This window comes from Doryrhamphus excisus, linkage group LG14 (genome assembly GCF_037039965.1).
Source record: "Doryrhamphus excisus strain RoL-2023G ecotype Guam linkage group LG14, RoL_Dexc_Guam_v1.1, whole genome shotgun sequence".
Lineage (NCBI taxonomy): Eukaryota > Metazoa > Chordata > Actinopteri > Syngnathiformes > Syngnathidae > Doryrhamphus > Doryrhamphus excisus.
The window spans coordinates 19,516,057-19,538,743 of record NC_136370.1 but is presented as its reverse complement, the minus strand read 5'-3'; the positions used below and the strand labels follow the sequence as shown (position 1 = coordinate 19,538,743).

Here is a 22,687-nt window from a genome sequence, read left to right as displayed (position 1 = left end):
TGTTCGCGCGTTGACCTTTGGCGCCGCCGTAATGTCAGCGGTGCCATGCTTAATGCTGCCTGTCAGCACATGAGCTGGACAGGAAGCAGCTAAGCTTCCAACAGGAAGTGAAAGGCTAGAGGGGCGGGGTTGCGTGACCGGAGCTGCCCTGTATGGTCAATGTTCTTGTTGCCATGACAACTCCTTATTGGTTTCACCTCTCACTGTTAGCGGTGCTTGACTTTTTTTTACACTTGTAAATATGAAGCGATGAACAGATTGTTTGTGACACGTTGAGTATTTTTTTTAAACATGTCACCAGGAGCAACCAGCAAATAAAAGGAGACAAATACTTGGTGTCACCAGCCAGGAGGACTTTTATCTTCCCCGAGCGTGGAACCATCTGCTGCTGTACTTCTTCTTTATGTGCCGCACACGGAAGCCAACACGCAGGACGGAATTATTCATCCGATGTTTCCACACGTGTTGACCTTTGACCAGCAGGAGTCAAACGGTTGCTGGCTTGTTTAACTCGACCCGACTAGTCTTTTCATTTATCGACGCATCTCAAACTCCATCTTGCTTATAGATGGATGATATCATCAGGGAATTGGTTTTTTTTTTTGTTTTTTTTTTTTTTTCTCCCCTCAGGAACCTCATAGGTTCTCAATAATCATCTCCCAATTAGCGAAACATGAAACAGCGGCACTTTCATGGCTGATTTTAGGCTGAAAGCCTGGAAATATCCTGGTTGTGACCAGGTTATAATAATAATAATAATAATGGCTGCACGGTGGTCGAGTGGTCAGGTTATGAGTTTAGCCTGGCGTTACCTCCTAAATTGTCCACAGGTACGTATGCGAGTGTGAATGGCTGTTTGTCTATACTGTATGTGGCCTGTGATTGGACAGCAAATGCGAAGAGAACTGCAGCAATATGTTTTAACAAGGATACAAAAACGCTACAGTACAGCAAAACAGTCACAAATAATTTTGGTGTCAGACCTGGAGGTTGATGATTAAAATTCAAAGCTTGAACTTTTTAAAAGTGTAACAAGTGAGAAATTTGATTGACAGACAGGCGGTGTTATTGCTTGTATGAGAGAAGCGTAAACATAATAATCAGATAGTCAGATACTTTGCTACTTTCATTTAATTTGGAACCTATCCCCCACGATAAACGGAGGAACAATATAACAGATGGAAATGGAGTTACTATGTAGAAGCTGTACAGTGAGTACATCTCATTTTTTGCGTCTCACAGCAACTATACCTTCAACTTCATACCTATGGACAATTTGGAGTGGCTAATTAACCTAGCATGTTTTTGGAATGTGGGAGGAAACCGGAGTACCCGGAGAAAAGCCACGCATGCACGGGGAGAACATGCAAACTCCACACAGAGATGGCCGAGGGTGGGATTGAACCCCGGTCTCCTAGCTGTGAGGTCTGCGCGCTAACCACACGACCGCCGTGCAGCCTACATTTGACTTGTATTACTACATATTTGTTATTTTGTACCGATTTATGATGAATGAGATGTATTTAATTTGCCAAACATGACCTATGACCACCAGGATTGTTGGGTGGGGGGGGTCACTTGTTGGTCGGTCGTCTTATCTTAGCTTATCTTCACTTCCTCTTCACGTTTTTCTTTTCTTCTTTTTTTTTGTCCCCGATGTCTTTTTCCCTCCATTGATCATCTTCAAATGACTTTTAATCACACCTCCTCCTGGCTTTATTTCTTTACTTGTCACTTTCCCATACATCACCCCCCCCACCCCACCCCCCCTCCATTTGTCATTAAAAGGCAGCTCGACAGTAACATTTAAAGCGCCTGTTCTGAATGGTTAAAAGATGGCCTCATCTTCGCTCTCGCTGTGTTTGTGTGTGCGAGCGTGCACGAGTGGATCGATGCCGTAATCTACAGAAGGTGGGAAGCCAAGAGGGGGGGGGGGGGGCATTCACCGCCGCTCGCTAATCTATCGCACTTCTTTCTTTTACTGTCTGAATGTCCTCATTAGACGCGTGTGTGTATGTGTGTGTATGTGTGTTTATGTGTGTGTGTGTTTGCATCCTTGTGTCGGGTGACATGTTGTTTCCGGCTGTACTGTAGCTTACTGAGAGCTGTTATACCAGGGGTCTCAAACACGCGTGGCCCGTGCCAAATGTGGCCCGCAGGACACTAGTTTGAGGCCCCCGCCTTGATATGAAAGTTTAATGTTAGTTTGATATGGATGCTGTATGGTATCATGTACCCAGAAAAAATTATTACGTTTGATTCATGTTCATGTCAAAGGTTAAATAACTGTTAATAGTTATCCTCCCTATCCGTGTGGAAGTGGTAAGTTTTTGGCTATTTAAGTTTAAAGGAAATAACTTGAAGGCTACCGTTTAGGTGGCTAGCTCTCTAGTTTGCAAGTTAGCATGTGTCTCAAGACCCTGCAGTTGCGCAATATGTTGTAAATAAAAAGAGTATAAATGTGACTATAGTCGTGTTTTGTCATGTCTACAGGGCTCTAATAATGCTTTGTTCATTTTAATCTGAAAAAATCATTTGTCTACCCACCAACTATATGTGCTTTCTTAACTTTTTATTATTTGCCCTTTTATTATTATTATTATTATTATATTTATTTATTACTGATTGATTGATTTTCTTTATTCTTGATTTGTTTATTTATTTTTCATCTTATTTTGTGTAGAAAAATAAAAATTACGACATTTGAGAACAGTGGAATGTTTTATCAGAGCTTTTCTTGTAGAAAATTGGATCCAAAGCGAAGTTTTTAAAATTTTTTTGTTTTTAATAAATGCGTTTTTTTTTTTTTTGAAAACCTGATGCGGCCCAGTCTCACCCAGACCCGAGCTCCAGTGGTCCACAAGTAAATTGAGTTTGAGACCCCTGTGTTATACCTTGCAGTCTATGGACAAAAGTATACGGACACAGCTCCTAATGAACGAATGAGAGGTTGGATGAGCGTACAACTTTTTTTTTTTCCCTTCTTTATTTCAAACATCATCCAAAGCACAACACGCCAAACATAAATCAACACAAATAAAAATACCTATGTACATGTAAACATACAGATATAAGGGAATGGGAAGAAGTCAAAACTTATCTAGTCCTGCCCCCCCAACCACCCAGATTCCAACCTCATCCCAACAAAACCTATATTATTCCTTGTCTACCAGAATGAAAAGCCCACATCCAAGCACCCTCACCCAGCTTGAGGCCAAGAGCAACCAGTTCATTACTGGTCATTGTATCGTACATAGTCCAGTACAAAAGAAAGAAATAATGAAACCACTCCAACTATACAGTCATCTCAAGCTAACATGGATATTAAAAACATGAATGTTATGGTATTGTTTCAGTGAGATTAAAAAATAAATGTGAGAGAAAAAACAAAAATATTTTTTTAAATACCTCAAATGAAATAATCATATTTGAGTCTTAGTACTTCCCTTTTGTCACTGCTATCCCAACTACTGGGTTTTACACTTCTATTTCCTTTATTCTTTTATTTTTGTTTATTTATTCATTTATTTCTTTGTATTTATCATCCTTCCTCTTTCATTAAAAAGCCAGGGTCAAGCTAACTTAGTTAGCCTCATGTTTTATTCTTCATCATAAGACATTTTACACCAAAGTTGGTGTCCAAAGTTTTTACAAGCTTCAACGCCGCTTTTTCGTGGGAAGTTTTGTACACAAACCAAAGTCCGTAAAGGATTTCACTAGAACTGATCCAACATAAAAAATGGACAGGCTTCAAAATATTTCATAAAGTCTTCCCAGGACAGTGGAGGCTCTTCTTGCCGCAAAGACTCCACGTTTGCGTTAATTCCACTTCCTGTGGTAGTCCCGATACTTTTGTCCTTACATTGCGTTGCCACAATGTCTGCAATCAAGAAGTTAGTTTATTTGTAAAAATATTAAACATTTAATTCTGCTCAATAGAACAAAATCATTTATTGTGACAGACCAGAGACAGGAAACACACACACACACACACACAAACACACACACACACACACACGCCACAGCGCTATTAACTCAGTACAAGCGGTCCACACACAATGAATCAAATAAATAAATGCACAATCAAAATTGCAATTACCTGCAGAATTTGTGAAGGGTAAACAAATCTGCAGCAACCACTCACTTGCTCAAATACACACACACACACACACACACACACACAGGCAGGGGGCTGAGCGGCGTTAGCGTTCTAGTTAGCATGCTGAAATGAATACAGTTAGATCCAAAGCAATTTCCTTTTATTTATCTTAGCAGCCGTGCATAAATAAAGGCAAGGGCATCCAGGCAATTAGCATAATTACTAGGAGGCGGTCAGAGCCTCTGTGATTTCACAAAGACACACACACACACACACACGCACACGCCCCGTGGCGGCGGCATCGGCATCGGCGGCGGCGGCGGCGGGCCGTGTGTGTTGAGAGGATGAGGTGTGTGTCGGTACGTTGCTTGTTTTCTTAACTTGTGTGTGTGTTAGTGCACAACTCCTGTGGTAATGTCCAATTGTTACACACACACACACACACACACACACACCTTGAGGCCCTGCGTGTGCGTGTGTGTGTGTTATTAATATGCAAATACAAGCCAGAAACAAGAGCGGGCCACAGAAACAATATCCCAGCTGACAGGCGGAGGTCAGCTGATTCTGGATCTGCTGCTTCCTCTCCTTCTCGTCTGATTGGTTTCACTTTCTTTGCTGATAGGTAGCTCATGAATATTGTTGAGGCCCGGCAGCTGCCGCGCCCGAGCGTCTCCGCGGCGACGCAAACTTCTCATCCTGGATGCCACCACGTGTAAACACGGCCTGTCTCACGCCGCTTTCGGTCGCCGGGTCCTCCATGTTGTCTGCTTGCGAGCCGCGAAGTAACTATTTATTATTATTTGCAAGGGCTGCACGGTGGTCGAGTGGTTAGCGCGTATGTTCTCCCCGTGCATGCGTGGGTTTTCTCCGGGTACTCCGGTTTCCTCCCACATTCCAAAAACTATATATATTCATTCATTTTCTACCGCTTTTCCTCACAAAGTTCACAGGGGTGCTGGAGCCTATCCCAGCTGTCTTCTTCGGGCAAGAGGCGGGGTCCACCCTGGACTGGTGGCCAGCCAATCCCAGGGCACATATAGACAAACAACCATTCACACTCACATTCATACCTATGGACAATTTGGAGTGGCTAATTAACCTAGCATGTTTTTGGAATGTGGGAGGAAACCGGAGTACCCGGAGAAAACCCACGCATGCAAACTCCACACAGAGATGGCCGAGGGTGGAATTGAACTTGTGTCTCCTAGCTGTGAGGCCTGCGCACTAACCACTTTTTTCCACCGTACAGCCATATTGTCATCATTACAGTATAAAAAAACCTGTTTACGACCTTGTATCAGAGCCCTCTAGCCATGAAATAACACCCCTATAGTCACCGTTACTCTACTACCAGCCAATATAGTAGACAATCATTTTTCACCACTCGACCACCGTGCCATATATATATATATCCCCTGTGATTGGCTGGCCACCAGTCCAGGGTGTACCCCGCCTCTCGCCCCAAGACAGCTGGGATAGGCTCCAGCACCCTCCAAGCAAATGATTGAATGAATGTATATTTGCAGTATACTTCATATTTATACACTTAATATCAGCAAAGTTCTTTTATCTTTAATCCGACTGGCTTGTTCACTTTCAAGTGTGGGGTGTTCCTGTGTATGTCCCTGGTTGGTTGTCCCGCCAGTTGGTGTGGGTGTCTCCTTAGCGACCATGCTGTGTTCCAGTTCCTTACGTATTCCTGGTGGCACAACAGGTCGTTAGTGTCCACTCATTTGTTTGGTTACTGAATAAGCCACACCCAATAGGTTTGCCCCCCCGGACTAGTCTGTTAGCATCCGCCCAACTTCTGTGACCCCGCTAACCTTGGAAGTGTTTCCCGGTGTGAAACAAAAATCAGGAAGCGGTAAACAAACGTGTGTGACCTCGGCAATGCATCATGGGAACAGAAACATTCCTGAAGGTTACGGTTGTTTACATCCATGACTTATTTTGTGTTTACATCCTATCTGTATACATCAGCATCATTTACACACACACACACACACACACACACACCTTCCAACTGACTTTCCAATTCTAATTAATCCGCTTTAATCCGTCAGATTAGCTTCCCCTCACCTGCAGCGGCATGTTGCCTCCACCGCACAAGATAAGCAGTCCAAAAACAAAAACGCACGTTGTGATTATCGTCACATCTTTGGAGGAGCAGGAAGTCATCGACGACGCGCACGAGCTCACACAGCTACACACACAACACAACGTGACACAAACACAACATGGTAATGCTAATGCTAATTTTTTTTTTCTTTCATTTTGTACTTTGGACACCCCCGATGTAGACTACTAGATTATTTAGCCGCTTATGTAGACCCGGGATGCCCAGGAGGCGTTTATGGCCTGCAGCTGTTTTGTTTTTGGTTTTCTTGTCCCTCGGCATTTTGTAAAAATACAATTAAAATCAGCAAAAATGGGAAAAATAGCAGTAATTTATAATACAAACTCATGAGCTACCAAATACACCTAATACTGTCATGTATACACCTGATACTGGAACAGGTACACATGATACCAGCATATATATATATGCACCATGCTGGCACATATTCATCTGATACTGCCTCGCATACACTTGATATTTGCACCTATACACCTGATATCCGTATGTATAGACGTGATACTGGCAGCTGTACACCTGATACATAATATTGACATGTATATACCAGATACTGACATATGTACACCTGGTATTATGACGTATACAGCTGATACTGCTACATAAACCCGTGATATCGGCATGTGTACACCTGGTATTATGATGTATACAGCTGATACTGCTACATAAACCCATGATATCGGCATGTGTACACTTGGTATTATGATGTATACAGCTGATACTGCTACATAAACCCATGATATCGGCATGTGTACATCTGGTATTATGATGTATACAGCTGATACTGCTACATAAACCCATGATATCGGCATGTTTACGCCTGGTATTATGATGTATACAGCTGATACTGCTACATAAACCCATGATATCGGCATGTTTACGCCTGGTATTATGATGTATACAGCTGATACTGCTACATAAACCCATGATATCGGCATGTGTACACCTGGTATTATGATGTATACAGCTGATACTGCTACATAAACCCATGATATCGGCATGTGTACGCCTGGTATTATGATGTATACAGCTGATACTGCTACATAAACCCATGATATCGGCATGTGTACACCTGGTATTATGATGTATACAGCTGATACTGCTACATAAACCCATGATATCGGCATGTGTACACTTGGTATTATGATGTATACAGCTGATACTGCTACATAAACCCATGATATCGGCATGTGTACACCTGGTATTATGACGTATACAGCTGATACTGCTACATAAACCCATGATATCGGCATGTGTACACCTGGTATTAGGATGTATACAGCTGATACTGCTACATAAACCCATGATATCGGCATGTGTACACCTGGTATTATGATGTATACAGCTGATACTGCTACATAAACCCATGATATCGGCATGTGTACACCTGGTATTATGATGTATACAGCTGATACTGCTACATAAACCCATGATATCGGCCTGTGTAGCGGTAGAAAATGAATGAATGGTTATTTTCATGTAAAACCACCATTTTTGTGTGTTGTGGTATAATTGTTTACACATTTTGGCTAAATATATCTGGCTAAATTTGTGTGAAAATGAAAGTTTTGCTTGAAATATAACTTCAGTTTTATGGACCTTCCCAATGTTCTCCTACTGAAAATCATGTACCGTGTTTCCAGTCCTGTGTGCCTTAAAAATCAGTCCAAATGGTCCAAAACGTCTGGGATTCCATAAGAGAAATAAGTTCAAGCGGAGTTTCAAGTTTGCAAGTGACGCAAACATGGCGGCTCCAACAACACAACCACTGATGACAACTTCCTGTTGTCAGGTGTGGGAGTCGACATGGAGGGTTATTGATGAGGCCCACTGACCATTCACATGTCATTAGCATTAGCTATCAGCACACACACACACGCACACACACACACACAGTGTCAGCAGGAAAGCAAGTGTAATTAACCTGCCTGACTGTGTGTGTGTGTGTGTGTGTGTGTGTGTGTGTGTGTGTGTGTGCGTGTACGTGCACACGTTTGTGAGTCGGCCTGCTTGCTGCAATCGTCTTATAACAACACTCACCCACTGAGCGTGTGTGTGAGCTTCACAGCACCCGTTGAGTGTAACGGTGAGATCTTCACATAAATACACTATTAGACACACTGTGTGTGTGTGTGTGTGTGTGTGTGTGTGTGTGTGTGTGTGTTATGAGACTTAGTTGTGTGTTGTGATGTGAGGAGACGTGTTCCTGCTGTGTAGCTCTGCAGGATGCACCAGACAATCATCTTGCTTCCTCTTAACACACACAAACACACACAAACACACAAACACACACACACAATGAACACACTCAGGAGAGAAAGAAACAGTAGAAGGTGTAGAGAGACACAACAAACACAACAAACACAACAAACACAACAAACACACAACATCAGGAAGTAAACAATCTGCTTGGTTCTTCTCCTGCCTACACCTTCACACCTGATACTACTAGCACGTGTACACCTGATACTGGCATGATACTGGCATGTATACACTTAATACTAACGTCTATACACCTGATACTGGCATGTATACACTTAATACTAACATCTATACACCTGGTACTGGCACATTTACATCTAATACTTATTTGTATTGTATACACTTAGCATCTACGTACGTATATACCTGATACTGGCTCGTATGCCAGTGTTATGCATGCACCTGATATTAGCAGGTATACACATGATACTGGCATGTATACACCTCACACTAACATGTATACAAATTATACTAACATGTATATACCTGATATTGGTATGTATACACTTGATACTGGCATGTATACACCTGATACTAACATGTATAGACCTGATACTGGCATGTATACACTTGATACTAACATATATACACCTGATACTGGCATGTATACACATGATACTAACATGTACACACCTAAAACTAACATGTATACACCTGATACTAACATGTATACAGCTCATACTAACATGTATACACCTGATACTAACATGTATACACCTGATACTAACATGTATACACCTCATTCTAACATGTATACACCTGATACTAACATGTATACAGCTCATACTAACATGTATACACCTGATACTAACATGTATACACCTCATACTAACATGTATACACCTCATACTGGTATTATACACCCGATACTAACATGTATACACCTGATACTAGCATGTATACACCTGATACTAGCATGTATACACCTGATACTAACATGTATACACCTGATACTAGCATGTATACACCTGATACTAGCATGTATACACCTGATACTAACATGTATACACCTGATACTAACATGTATACACCTGATACTAACGTATACACCTGATACTGGCATGTATACACCTGATACTGACCTGTACACCTGGTATTATGATGTATACAGCTGATACTGCTACATAAACCCATGATATCGGCATGTGTACACGTGGTATTATGATGTATACAGCTGATACTGCTACATAAACCCATGATATCGGCATGTGTACACCTGGTATTATGATGTATACAGCTGATACTGCTACATAAACCCATGATATCGGCATGTGTACACCTGGTATTATGATGTATACAGCTGATACTGCTACATAAACCCATGATATCGGCATGTGTACGCCTGGTATTAGGATGTATACAGCTGATACTGCTACATAAACCCATGATATTGGCATGTGTACACCTGGTATTATGATGTATACAGCTGATACTGCCACATAAACCCATGATATCGGCATGTGTACACCTGGTATTATGATGTATACAGCTGATACTGCTACATAAACCCATGATATCGGCATGTGTACACCTGGTATTATGATGTATACAGCTGATACTGCTACATAAACCCATGATATCGGCATGTGTACACCTGGTATTATGATGTATACAGCTGATACTGCTACATAAACCCATGATATCGGCATGTGTACACGTGGTATTATGATGTATACAGCTGATACTGCTACATAAACCCATGATATCGGCATGTGTACACGTGGTATTATGATGTATACAGCTGATACTGCTACATAAACCCATGATATCGGCACCGTTTGCGTATCCTTGGTGATTGTTTACGTTTTGTGTCTTTTTCAGTCTCTGGATGGTTTTGTATTTGCACTAAACAAAGAAGGTCGCTTCCTGTACATCTCCGAGACCGTCTCCATCTACCTTGGCCTGTCACAGGTGAGTCTCCGGACTTATTTCTCTGCATTCTATCTACTCCTTTTTTTTCCCATCAATCTGTTTTCTCTTTCCTGACCAATCAATCACTCTGCCTCTAATTGTCTCTCATATCCTCACAAAGACAATTGTCTACAAATTAGCCTTCATTTACGATCTCATCAACTCCTCGCACGTTGCTGTTTGTGTGTGTGTGTGTGTGTGTGTGCGTGTGTGTGTGTGTGCGCGTGTGTCACTAACAGCTCATTGTCAGCTCGCTAACGAGTGCTGCGTCTCGATTGGTTCACTCTCCAATGACTCTTTTTATTAGAGGCTGCCTGAAGGTCAGCGCTTTGACCTTGATGATGCTAATAAGTTGTGTGTGTGTGTGTGTGTGTGTGTGTGTGTGTGTGTGTGTGTGTGTGTGTGTGTGTCTTCTGGCTGCTGATAAATTGTGTTGAAGATTTGCTTTTATGGTGATTGTTTTTAATTAGACAAGAAGAATTTGCTTACAGCATCTTTTTGGAGGTTTTTGGATAAGCCAAATTTGGCAGGTAGCGCCCCCCCGTGTGGCTGAAAGGTGTACTGCAGCTGTACTTTCATCTTTATATAATCATCTATGCTGATTATAGTGCTCTTACAGTATCATAAATATCACTACACATGAGTATAGTAAAAAAAATAATATCCATCCGTTTTCTATGCTTTTATTTTATTTGATAATATTGACAATATTAAAGTTGCTCGCTTTTCTTTAAACTATTAATCAAAAATAAGACCGTTTTTTTGTTGTATGTATATGTCAAGTATGTCTCGGTGGATAGTATCAGGGCGTTTGTGTGGTATAAATGACTACAAAATATGACAAACATGCTGGTAGAAAATGAAAATGGATGCCTTGATATCTGCCAACTTTTCCTGTTCCACACACTTTGACGACAGCCGACATGCTGTCACTCAATCATCTGTCTTTTATTCATGATGCCACGCCTGCGTCCTCTTAATATTATACTTTTCCCAGTATTTTTCCACCAGTTCCGTGAAATTCCGCCATCGTTTTGTCATGAGTAGCGATCGAGAATGACAGCGGCCGCCGTAACAATGCAATCAGGGGCCATTAAATATGGACGCCGCGTTCATGAGTCACTTTGCATTGACCTTCTATGGTGAAGTGGAGGCATGGAGAGGCCCGTGATGTATGGCGGAGTTGGGTATGCACACTTATACACCAAGCACAAATTACGTATTCACATATGCCTTTTTTGTCCGTCATCACATTTTGGAGACGTTTCGATAGAATTCCACGTCCAATTACAATGAAGTATTTCCATCATGTTAGCATTGCGGCTGTGATAATGCCGCCATGTTTGTTATGATCCCATTTGTAATGTGATGAGCTATATGAAATGTTAATACATTGTATATTAATATTTCATGGATATGGTGGAGGAGTTTGCATGTCTCAGTGATCCTAGCTGGGGTGTTTATGCCCCCGGTAGCGTCATGCAAGACAAGCGACGTGAGGTGAGGGACCAGTCAACATGGACCCAGATTTCCCAGATCTGGGCCAAACATCCAGTGAGCGTCTGCTGGGCCAGACAAGGGTGGGCGCATGGGAGTTTGCCCAATTAGTGTACTGTGTTTTGTGCACTTGAAGAAGGCATTCCTTGAGGAAGCCTGTGTTTTTGAGCACTTAAGCACTCAAAAGTCTAAGTGTAAATGCGCAAGTGAGCACTTAAGCACTCAACAGCCTGAGTGTAAATGCGCAAGTGAGCACTTAAGCACTCAAAAGCCTAAGTGTAAATGCGCAAGTGTGCACTTAAGCACTCAAAAGCCTGAGTGCAAATGCGCAAGTGTGCACGTACGCACTCTAAACCCTAAGTGTAAATGTACAAGTGTGCACTTAAGCACTCAAGAGCCTAAGTGTAAATTAGCAAGTGTGCACTTAAGCACTCAAAAGTCTAAGTTTAAATGCACAAGTGTGCACTTAAGCACTCAAAAGCCTAATTGTAAATGCGCAAGTGTGCACTTAACCACTCAAAAGCCCAAGTATAAATGTGTAAGTGTGCACTTAAGCACTCAAAAGCCTAAGTGTAAATGTGCAAGTGTGCACTTAAGCACTCAAAAGCCTAAGTGTAAATGCGCAAGTGTGCACTTACACACTCTAAACCCTAAGTGTAAATGGGCAAGTGTGCACTTAAGCACTCAAAAGCCTAAGTGCAAATGTGCAAGTGTGCACTTAAGCACTCAAAAGCCTAAGAGTAAATGCACAAGTGTGCACTTACACACTCTAAACCCTAAGTGTAAATGCGCAAGTGTGCACTTAAGCACTAAGTGTAAGCACTTGTTGCACCAACAGAGACACAGCCAGGGTTTGGTCACATGACTGGACATGGCCTAAATAAATCAAGGCTAATTAGCATCCCCATGTGTTAATTTAGCTTTAAATCATCCATATTTCTGCATCCATATTTCTATGGGGAATATTCCAGAGATATGGGGTATCAATTTCAGGCATTTTGGTCCCTACATGACCTGTGTCAGATTTCAGTCCGCATGGCCACACAGATCTTCATGAACCGAAAGGAAAAAGGCTACCAAAATGTGTTTCCTACGTCGGGTGGCTGGATAGGTTGGCTGGATAGGGTGGCTGGATAGGGTGGCTGGATAGGGTGGCTGATAGGGTGGCTGATAGGGTGGCTGGATAGGGTGGCTGATAGGGTGGCTGGATAGGGTGGCTGATAGGGTGGCTGGATAGGGCGGCTGATAGGGTGGCTGGATAGGGTGGCTGATAGGGTGGCTGGATAGGGCGGCTGGATAGGGTGGCTGATAGGGTGGCTGGATAGGGTGGCTGGATAGGGTGGCTGAATAGGGTGGCTGGATAGGGTGGCTGGATAGGGTGGCTGATAGGGTGGCTGGATAGGGTGGCTGATAGGGTGGCTGGATAGGGTGGCTGATAGGGTGGCTGGATAGGGTGGCTGATAGGGCGGCTGGATAGGGTGGCTGATAGGGCGGCTGGATAGGGTGGCTGGATAGGGTGGCTGGATAGGGCGGCTGGATAGGGTGGCTGGATAGGGCGGCTGGATAGGGTGGGAAGCACTGTCATCCAGGAGAGACTCGGAGTAGAGCTGCTGCTCCTCCACATTGACAGGAGCCAAATGAAGTGTCTCGGACATCTGGTGAAGATGCCTTCTGGGCGCCTCCCTGGGGAGGTGTTAGGTGTAGGAGGCGTAGGAGGCGCAGGAGGCCCCCAGCAAGCCACAGCACTCCATTGCTGCATGGGAGCAGATGGAGGCACATCAGCTTCCTCACACACAGAGAACAAAAGAGACGCTCTTTTACAACTTTATTCTGACCTGAACGCATCAACAGCGGTTGATGTCGCCACACAAACAGGTTTCTATAGCCCGCTAGTCGTCTGAATGACGCTTCCTTATTGTCACGACATGACCGCAAGGTGCATTCAGGTACCATCTCGACATCACAACGATGTCTTTATTATGCATGTACTGTATGTGTGCTATAAATAAACAGAAAGACAAACAAAAGCAGCTGCACAGTGGTTGAATGGTTAGCACGCAGACCTCACAGCTAGGAGACCTGAGTTCAATTCCACATGCATGCGTGGGTACTCTGAATACCTCCGGGTATTCCGGTTTCCTCCCACATTCCAAAAACATGCTAGGTTAATTGGTGACGCCAAATTGTCCATAGGTATGAATGTGAGTGTGAATGGTTGTTTGTCTATATGTGCCCTGTGATTGGCTGGCCACCAGTCCAGGGTGTACCCCGCCTCTCGCCCCAAGACAGCTGGGATAGGCTCCAGCACCCCCAGCGATCCTCATGAGGATAAGCGGTAGAAAAGTACGTACTAATAATAGTGTCTTGTCATCTTTGTATTCATAAGATAGCGTACGCATACTTGCAAATAGTGATTAATCGTGATTAATTCACTTGAAGAGTGATTAATTGTGATTGATTCACTTGAAGGGTGATTAATCTGATTAAAATGTGTAATCATTTCACAGCCCTAATATAATTGTATTAAACTATTATATTCAATATTAATATATATGAATATGTACGGTTATAATATGAATATATGACAATAAAAAATCCTATAAATGGTATTACATGACATTGTCTTTTTTCTCCTCACCTCAGTGTTGCTATTACCGGGGCACGGTAAAGTTGTAAAGAAATGATCCAAATGTTTTCCCTCCTTTAAAGAACCTGAAGAAGAACGGGGCGGCGGCATTGCGGTGATTAAAGGAAGAGCAGACACACGAGGCGGGAAGACGGCAACGACATGCTCGCCGTGGCGCGCTACGTCGGCTGATAAAAGCCAAAGAACAAGATAACGTTGGCTTGCTTGAGGGACCCGTGTGACAATTAATCAATTATTTGATAGACATCATCAATCAATCATGGACGGGGAATTAATCCAAGGGGAGGAGGGGCGAGATAGAGACACAGAGTGAGGAGGAGGGGGAAGGCGGGTGACGAGCCTTCTTCTTTAATTTACTAAACTGATTAAACACCCGACACCCCCCCTCCCCCACCTTCCATATCTGCACGCGCCCACGTGGCGTTTAGGTCGGCATAAGCTGATGGATGGCGACAAACCGTCACTTTCTCTCCAGCACGCTCCGCCATGACACGTCCACGCTCGCTAGGACTTCCTGTGACGGGGGCGGAGTTAATACCAGATCACCAATCCCAGACACCAACATTAATGTGTGTGTGTGTGTGTGTGTGTGTGTGTGTGTGAGACACAAACAACACTAATACGATCCAAAAGGTATGACCACATGTTTTCAGTTAATAAAATAAATAAAATAGAATAAATGAATATTTGTGGTTATCCTCTTAATGTGAAACCTGTGTTATCGTTTTATAAACTCCAAAGGAACCTCACCTCACCGCTCGTCACCGGTCCCTCCCCTTCTGCTCCATCAACCAAATTGCAACTACAGAGTGCCCATCACTGCACACTCACCATTTTAAGTGCACTGCATTTTGTCATACTTGGGAAAATGACGAAATGGAAAAGGAAATGTAAGTACATGTGTGTGTACTTAAGCACTCAAAACCCTAGTGCAATCCTAAGTGTAAATGCGCAGGTGTGCACTTAAGCATTCAAAAGCCCAAGTGCAAATGCGCAAGTGTGCACTTAAGCACTCAAAAGCCAAAGTGTAAATGCACAAGAGTGAACTTAAGCACTCAAAAGCCTAAGTGTAAATGCGCAAGAGTGAACTTAAGCACTCAAAAACCTAAGTGTAAATGCGCATGTGTGCACTTAAGCACTCAAAAGCCCAAGTGTAAATGCGCAAGTGTGCACTTAAGCACTAAGTGTAAGCACAAGTGTGCACTTAAACACTCAAAAGCCTAAGTGTAAATGCGCAAGTGTGCGCTTAAGCACTCAAAAGCCTAAGTGTAAATGCGCAAGTGTGCACTTTAGCACTCAAAAGCCTAAGTGTAAATGCGCATGTGTGCACTTAAGCACTCAAAAGCCCAAGTGTAAGCACAAGTGTGCACTTAAGCACTCAAAAGCCTAAGTGTAAATGCGCAAGTGTGCACTTAAGCACTCAAAAGCCTAAGTATAAATGCGCAAGTGTGCACTTTAGCACTCAAAAGCCTAAGTGTGAATGCGACGTGTGCACTTAAGCACTCAAAAGCCTAAGTGTAAATGCGCAAGTGTGCACTTAAGCACTAAGTGTAAGCACAAGTGTGCACTTAAACACTCAAAAGCCTAAGTGTAAATGCGAAAGTGTGCACTTAAGCACTCAAAAGCCTAAGTATAAATGCGCAAGTGTGCACTTTAGCACTCAAAAGCCTATGTGTAAATGCGCACGTGTGCACTTAAGCACTCAAAAGCCTAAGTGTAAATGCGCAAGTGTGCACTTAAGCACTAAGTGTAAGCACAAGTGTGCACTTAAACACTCAAAAGCCTAAGTGTAAATGCGCAAGTGTGCACTTTAGCACTCAAAAGCCTAAGTGTAAATGCGCACGTGTGCACTTAAGCACTCAAAAGCCTAAGTGTAAATGCGCAAGTGTGCACTTAAGCACTAAGTGTAAGCACAAGTGTGCACTTAAACACTCAAAAGCCTAAGTGTAAATGCGCAAGTGTGCGCTTAAGCACTCAAAAGCCTAAGTGTAAATGCGCAAGTGTGCGCTTAAGCACTCAAAAGCCTAAGTGCAAATGCGCAAGTGTGCACTTAAGCACTCAAAAGCCTAAGTGTAAATGCGCAAGTGTGCGCTTAAGCACTCAAAAGCCTAAGTGTAAATGCGCAAGTGTGCGCTTAAGCACTCAAAAGCCTAAGTGTAAATGCACAAGTGTGCACTTAAGCACTAAGTATAAGCACTTGTTGCACCAACAGAGACACAGCCAGGGTTTGGTCACATGACTGGACATGGCCTAAATAAATGAAGGCTAATTAGCATCCCCTCGTGTTAATTTAGCTTCAAATCATCCAGTAATCCAAGTTCAAATCTTTTTAAAGATCATTTTACATCTTTTATGTCAACTTTTTCCCTCCTCCTCCTCCTCATCCTCCCCCCACGGTGTGCTTGTTGGGGACGGCAGGTCGGCCATTTACATGAGGTCACTGCGGGCCAGCGTGGGCGGCGGAGGATGATGAGGAGGAGGAGGGCGCAATGGAGGAAGGTCACAGTTAATTGAGCCTCCCTGCTGAACTTCACACACACACACACACACACACAGACACACACACACACACACACACACGGGCCCATTCATATTTTACGACTCCTGAGCTTGCGTGTCATGACAATGAAATAATATCTTTAACAACTCACACTGACTGACTCTGTGTGTGTGTGTGTGTGTGTGTGTGTGTGTAAAAAAATGTAATAAGGAAAAGAAAAAAGAAGAAAGGAGGTCGCAGTTATGGAAATAAAGGAAAAGGAGGTGAAGATGAAAAAACGACCAATTTTTTTATATATAATTTGCAGATTGCACATGATTGCATTGTCTAAAAAAGACTTGTGTGTTCGTATCGCAATAACACACACACAAAATTATGGAAAATAAAGCTTAAACTTAGCTTAAAACTTTTATGCTTTATCATAAATGTATTTAGTACAAAACGAGTTAATGTAGAAAAACAAAAATAGTTCAAATAGATCAGTCCCAATAATATAATTATATTAATAATTAGCATAATAATACATATTATTACAATAATAGTAAAATAATAGAAGTAATAATAATGAACCGAAGAGTTTGTGATGAAAATAGCGTGTGTGTGTGTGTGTGTGTGTGTGTGTGTGTGCGTGTATGCTGTCTAGACACTTGACGGACTGCAGCCATTGAAATGTATGAAGCTACTTGGCGTGCGGGGGCGGGGTTAAAGGTGACCGTGGTGGATTTAAAGTGGGGGGGGGGCGCTGTGGTCTTTGGCAGGCGGCGTGCAGAGAAGTCCACACTCTGACCCGCCGAAGGACTCCCTCGCTTCACAGCTTGGCGCGGGCCATCACGTGCGCGCCCGCTGGCGCTCCTCATGCATTACAAGCGCGAGCGATGGCGGGAGGTGGGTCGGGGGTTCTGACCCGCCCCCTCCCCGGCTCGCTGCGCTACAGCGTGTTGGGATTCAGACGCTTGTTGTTGTGCTCGCGCGGCGGCGCCTCCTCATGCATTTCACAGGCGGAGGTAAGGCGGGCAGCCGACCTTGACGAGGACGCCGTGCCGCTCGACGCCATCGCTCAATTCTTCTAAAGTCTTTTTTTAAAAGTATTTTCTTTCAGTCTGACTCACTTTTGAAAGTCCAAGTGTTGGAGACACGTTGACCTTGTCAAGGACAAAAAAGATTTCCCGCCACGGCAACAAGAAACTTGATTTGATGTCGTCTGTTCACTGTTGCGACTTCTTCCAAAGTCACTCAAGGTCAAACTTCACCGCTTTCAACATTTGAAGACAATCGGTGTGCGTCTCAATTGGAATACTTCTATCAGTACTTCAAGTACACAAGTTGTCCTACTAGCTTCTGCGTTTTGTGCTATGACCTTTTATATTACAACCTTTAGTGTTGTGACCTTTAGTGTCACGCCCTTTTATGGTTACGACACACTCCCATAAATTGTTCATAGTGCACAAAAGGAAAAGGAGAAGGTGCACATCAAGAAAAAGGAATACATAGACATCACATGTCTCTCAAGCGTCAGGCAGACTCTTCTGATGGCGATGCGTCAAAGAAAAGGAAAGTGAAAGTCCATCCATGCATTTCCGATTGGGTCACCAACCAATCGCAGGGCGCATTTAGACGAACAATCATCCACAGATGCATTTTTTGGAATGTGGGAGGAAACCGGAATACAGGGAGAACATGCAAACTCTACACCATGGGTGGGCAATTTTATGCTTATGGTTTTCCTTGAATTATTTGAACTAAGGAAACAAACTGGCACACGGGCAGTCATACTGGGCGTGACAGTACCCCCTCCCTAAGGAACAGATCCTCAACGTTCATTCATTCATTCATTCATTTATTTTCTACCGCTTGAAAGAGTGGTAAAACCGAAACTAAGGAAATAAACTGGCACTCAGGCAGTCATGTTGGGCATGACAGTACCCCCTCCCTAAGGAACAGATCCTAGACATTCATTCATTCAATTTCTACCGCTAATCCTCACGCTTATCCTTAGCCTATCCCAGCTGTTTTCAGGCGAGAGGCGGGGTCCACTCTGGACTGGTGGCCAGCCAATCACAGGGCACATATAGACAAACAACCATTCACACTCACATTCATACCTATGGACAATTTGGAGTGGCTAATTAACCTAGCATGTTTTTGGAATGTGGGAGGAAACCGGAGTACCCGGAGAAAACCCACGCATGCACGGGGAGAACATGCAAACTCCACACAGAGATGGCCGAGGGTGGGATTGAACTCGGGTCTCCTAGCTGTAGGGTCTGCGTGCTAACCACTTGAACGCCGTGCAGCCTTATTTGTCTAATTTTATCTGTAAAAGTTGTATTTTTTTTTTCAGGAACACTTTAAACATGAGACCACATCAAAGTATGTCATTTAATTTTACAGTTTTATTGTTTTTTTTACTAAATAAGACATCCGACTTGCAAGTCATTTTGCCAGATTGTATGTTAAAAGTTTAAATACTGAGAAAGCAACTAACGGGCCGGATTCAAGAGCTTGGTGGGCCGCATGTGGCCCCCGGGCCGTACTTTGCCCAAACCCTGCTCAACACAAACATGCCCAAATGGAGATTCGAGATTCGAACCCAGGTTTTGACTGTGGGGCCAACATGCTAACCACGGGTCCAAGATGGTCGTCAAGATGGAGACCATTGTCTTTTCGTTCTTGTCCCTCCGCTCACGAGAACATCGCCACCTCTTCTCGTCGCCCCCCCAGCGCCCCCCCAGTCAGATTTACAGCAGGTCGTTACGTTGATGTTGCAGACGCAGTAAAAAGATCAGCGATGCCGCCAGGGATCACATTTGATGCTTGTTTTATTGAAGCGTGTGTGTGTGAACGTGCGCGTGTTTGATGTCATGTGACACAAGCGAGGTCGCGACCCAGGAAGCTTTGAAGTCATAAATTGAAGCCAAAGGTCATTAAAAGTTGTCCTGTGTGAGTGAAGGGGGGCGGGGCCGATGATGCGTCCAATCGGCTGTCAGAACATTCGGGAATATTAAACATCTGAGACGTGCGAATGTTAATGAAGCTCATTCGATGCAAATAAAGGCCATTATTTTTATCGACACGTCGGATCGATGCTCGCCGGAGTCGACCTTCTGGTGGCGGACTCCCTCAAGAACGGCGAGAATTTGAATCAAACCCCTTGAGGAAGTGCCTGGTGCCCTTGAAGACGTTCGAGGCGTCCGCCGTTGAGGACGCCAGGAGAGGCGGGAAACAGGTGTCCTTGAATGCATCTCACTTTGAACGCGGCGTCGTGTTGAAACGCTCACTTGAACATTCCAGACATCCTTGAAAGCCTCTCGGGAACCTCTTGTGAAATTTGAGGAATGTTTCAGCCATTTTGACCTTGTGATGTCATTGTTTACCCTCGTCGGCGCTGCTTGAAGACTTCATTTACTCTCACTAACACACGTTGCGTTCAAGTGATTGATTGATTTCATTGATTAATGCATCATGTCAGCTTAACCAACGCTAAACTTTAACATTTACATCTTTAATCGATGAATATTTGGTTTTTAAGTGTAATTATACACAGTCAGTGCCAGCCATGTTTGGCTGCTTTATTTACAAATGAGGGCAAATTAGCGCCGCTAATGATGCGACTGTGAGGGGGCGAGCGAGGTAGTTCTGCAGGGAAAGACGGGGGCGGGAGGGGGTTTAGCAAATGTCTGGAGCACCGACTTGACGACTTTATCAATGCTTTATTCTCTCACCTGTCGCGGGGTGGGGCCCTGGGGGCGCTGATCACCTGGCATCCTGTATAAATAGCATAAGTAGCTCTACATCCATATATTATTACATTATAGTAGAGATGTGTTTATGTCTCTTATAAGCATTCATTCATTCATTTTCTACCGCTTTTCCTCACGAGGGTCGCGGGGGGGGGGGGCTGGAGCCTATACCAGCTGTCTTTGTGCGAGAGGCGGGGTACACCCCGGACTGGTGGCCAGCCAATCACAGAAAGAAAGAGCGGTAAAACCGAAACTAAGGAAATAAACTGGCACTCAGGCAGTCATGCTGGGCGTGACAGTACCCCCATCCCTAAGGAACAGATCCTAAACATTCATTCATTCATTTTCTACCGCTTGAAAGAGCGGTAAAACCAGAACTAAGGAAATAAACTGGCACTCAGGCAGTCATGCTGGGCGTGACAGTACCCCCATCCCTAAGGAACAGATCCTAGACGTTCATTCATTCATTCATTCATTTTCTACCACTTGAAAGAGTGGTAAAACCAGAACTAAGGAAATAAACTGGCACTCAGGCAGTCATGCTGGGCGTGACAGTACCCCCATCCCTAAGGAACAGATCCTAGACGTTCATTCATTCATTCATTCATTCATTTTCTACCACTTGAAAGAGCGGTAAAACCAGAACTAAGGAAATAAACTGGCACTCAGGCAGTCATGCTGGGCGTGACAGTACCCCCATCCCTAAGGAACAGATCCTAGACGTTCATTCATTCATTCATTCATTTTCTACCACTTGAAAGAGCGGTAAAACCGGAACTAAGGAAATAAACTGGCACTCAGGCAGTCATGCTGGGCGTGACAGTACCCCCTCCCTAAGGAACAGATCCTAGACGTTCATTCATTCATTCATTCATTTTCTACCACTTGAAAGAGCGGTAAAACCAGAACTAAGGAAATAAACTGGCACTCAGGCAGTCATGTTGGGCGTGACAGTACCCCCTCCCTAAGTAACAGATCCAAGGCATTCATTCATTCATTTTATACCGCTTATCCTCACGAGGGTCGCAGGGGGTGCTGGAGCCTAACCCAGCTGTCTCTGGGCGAGAGGCGGGGTCCACCCTGGACCGGTGGCCAGCCAATCACAGGGCACATATAGACAAACAACCATTCACACTCACATTCATACCTATGGACAATTTGGAGTGGCCAATTAACCTAGCATGTTTTTGGAATGTGGGAGGAAACCGGAGTACCCGGAGAAAAGCCACGCATGCACGGGGAGAACATGCAAACTCCACACAAAGATGGCCGAGGGTGGAGTGACGTTATAATTTCATTTTATTGATATCCTCTTACACAAACTCATTTTAATGTATCATTGAAGACTTTTTCACCTTTTTTTTTTAAAGGTAGGATTGTGTGAAAATACCCTCTCTCATACACACACACACACACACAAGGTGATAGGTGTTGGGGGGTGCAGGGGGGGGGGGGGGCTCCACAATGAAAAGAGATTTGCACTTAAATGAAGACTTAAGTGAAGCGGCGCCATGGACATGAAATCACATGATCCTTCTGTCTTCATCCCTCTTTGCCGCTGAGAGGAAGACCGGGGGAGGGGGTTGGCGGGGGGGCGGGGGGAAAGAAATGTATCTGTGATGAGAATCAAAACGATGGAAGCAAGAGGACAAGAGGACAGGAAGTGGACATTAAAAAAAAGACAAGAACAAGGCGATGTCTCAAATGGGATATTTGCATCAGTACACTTCAATAAGTACACTGTGTACTTAGCGTACTGCGTGTGTGGCGCTGTGCTGCCAAATCTATTACTGCCTTTGTACACTTACCTGAAATGACATTCACAATATTTACCTTCTTCTTCTTCTTCTTCTTCTCTTCACAAGGGAAAAGGAAACTCGATTCCTTTTACTGA

The 22,687-nt window shown here is 43.8% G+C and overlaps 1 protein-coding gene across 3 annotated transcripts in view; it reads left to right on the top strand.

Moving 5' to 3' along the window:
• npas3 (neuronal PAS domain protein 3) overlaps positions 1-22,687 on the top strand; it is a 139,080-nt gene that overhangs the window by 87,755 nt on the left and 28,638 nt on the right. For all 3 annotated transcript variants that reach the window (XM_058090365.2, XM_058090367.2, XM_058090368.2), the window contains one exon: positions 10,320-10,409. In XM_058090365.2, coding sequence (XP_057946348.2) covers positions 10,320-10,409 — 90 coding nt within the window. The remainder of the gene's footprint in view (positions 1-10,319; positions 10,410-22,687) is intronic.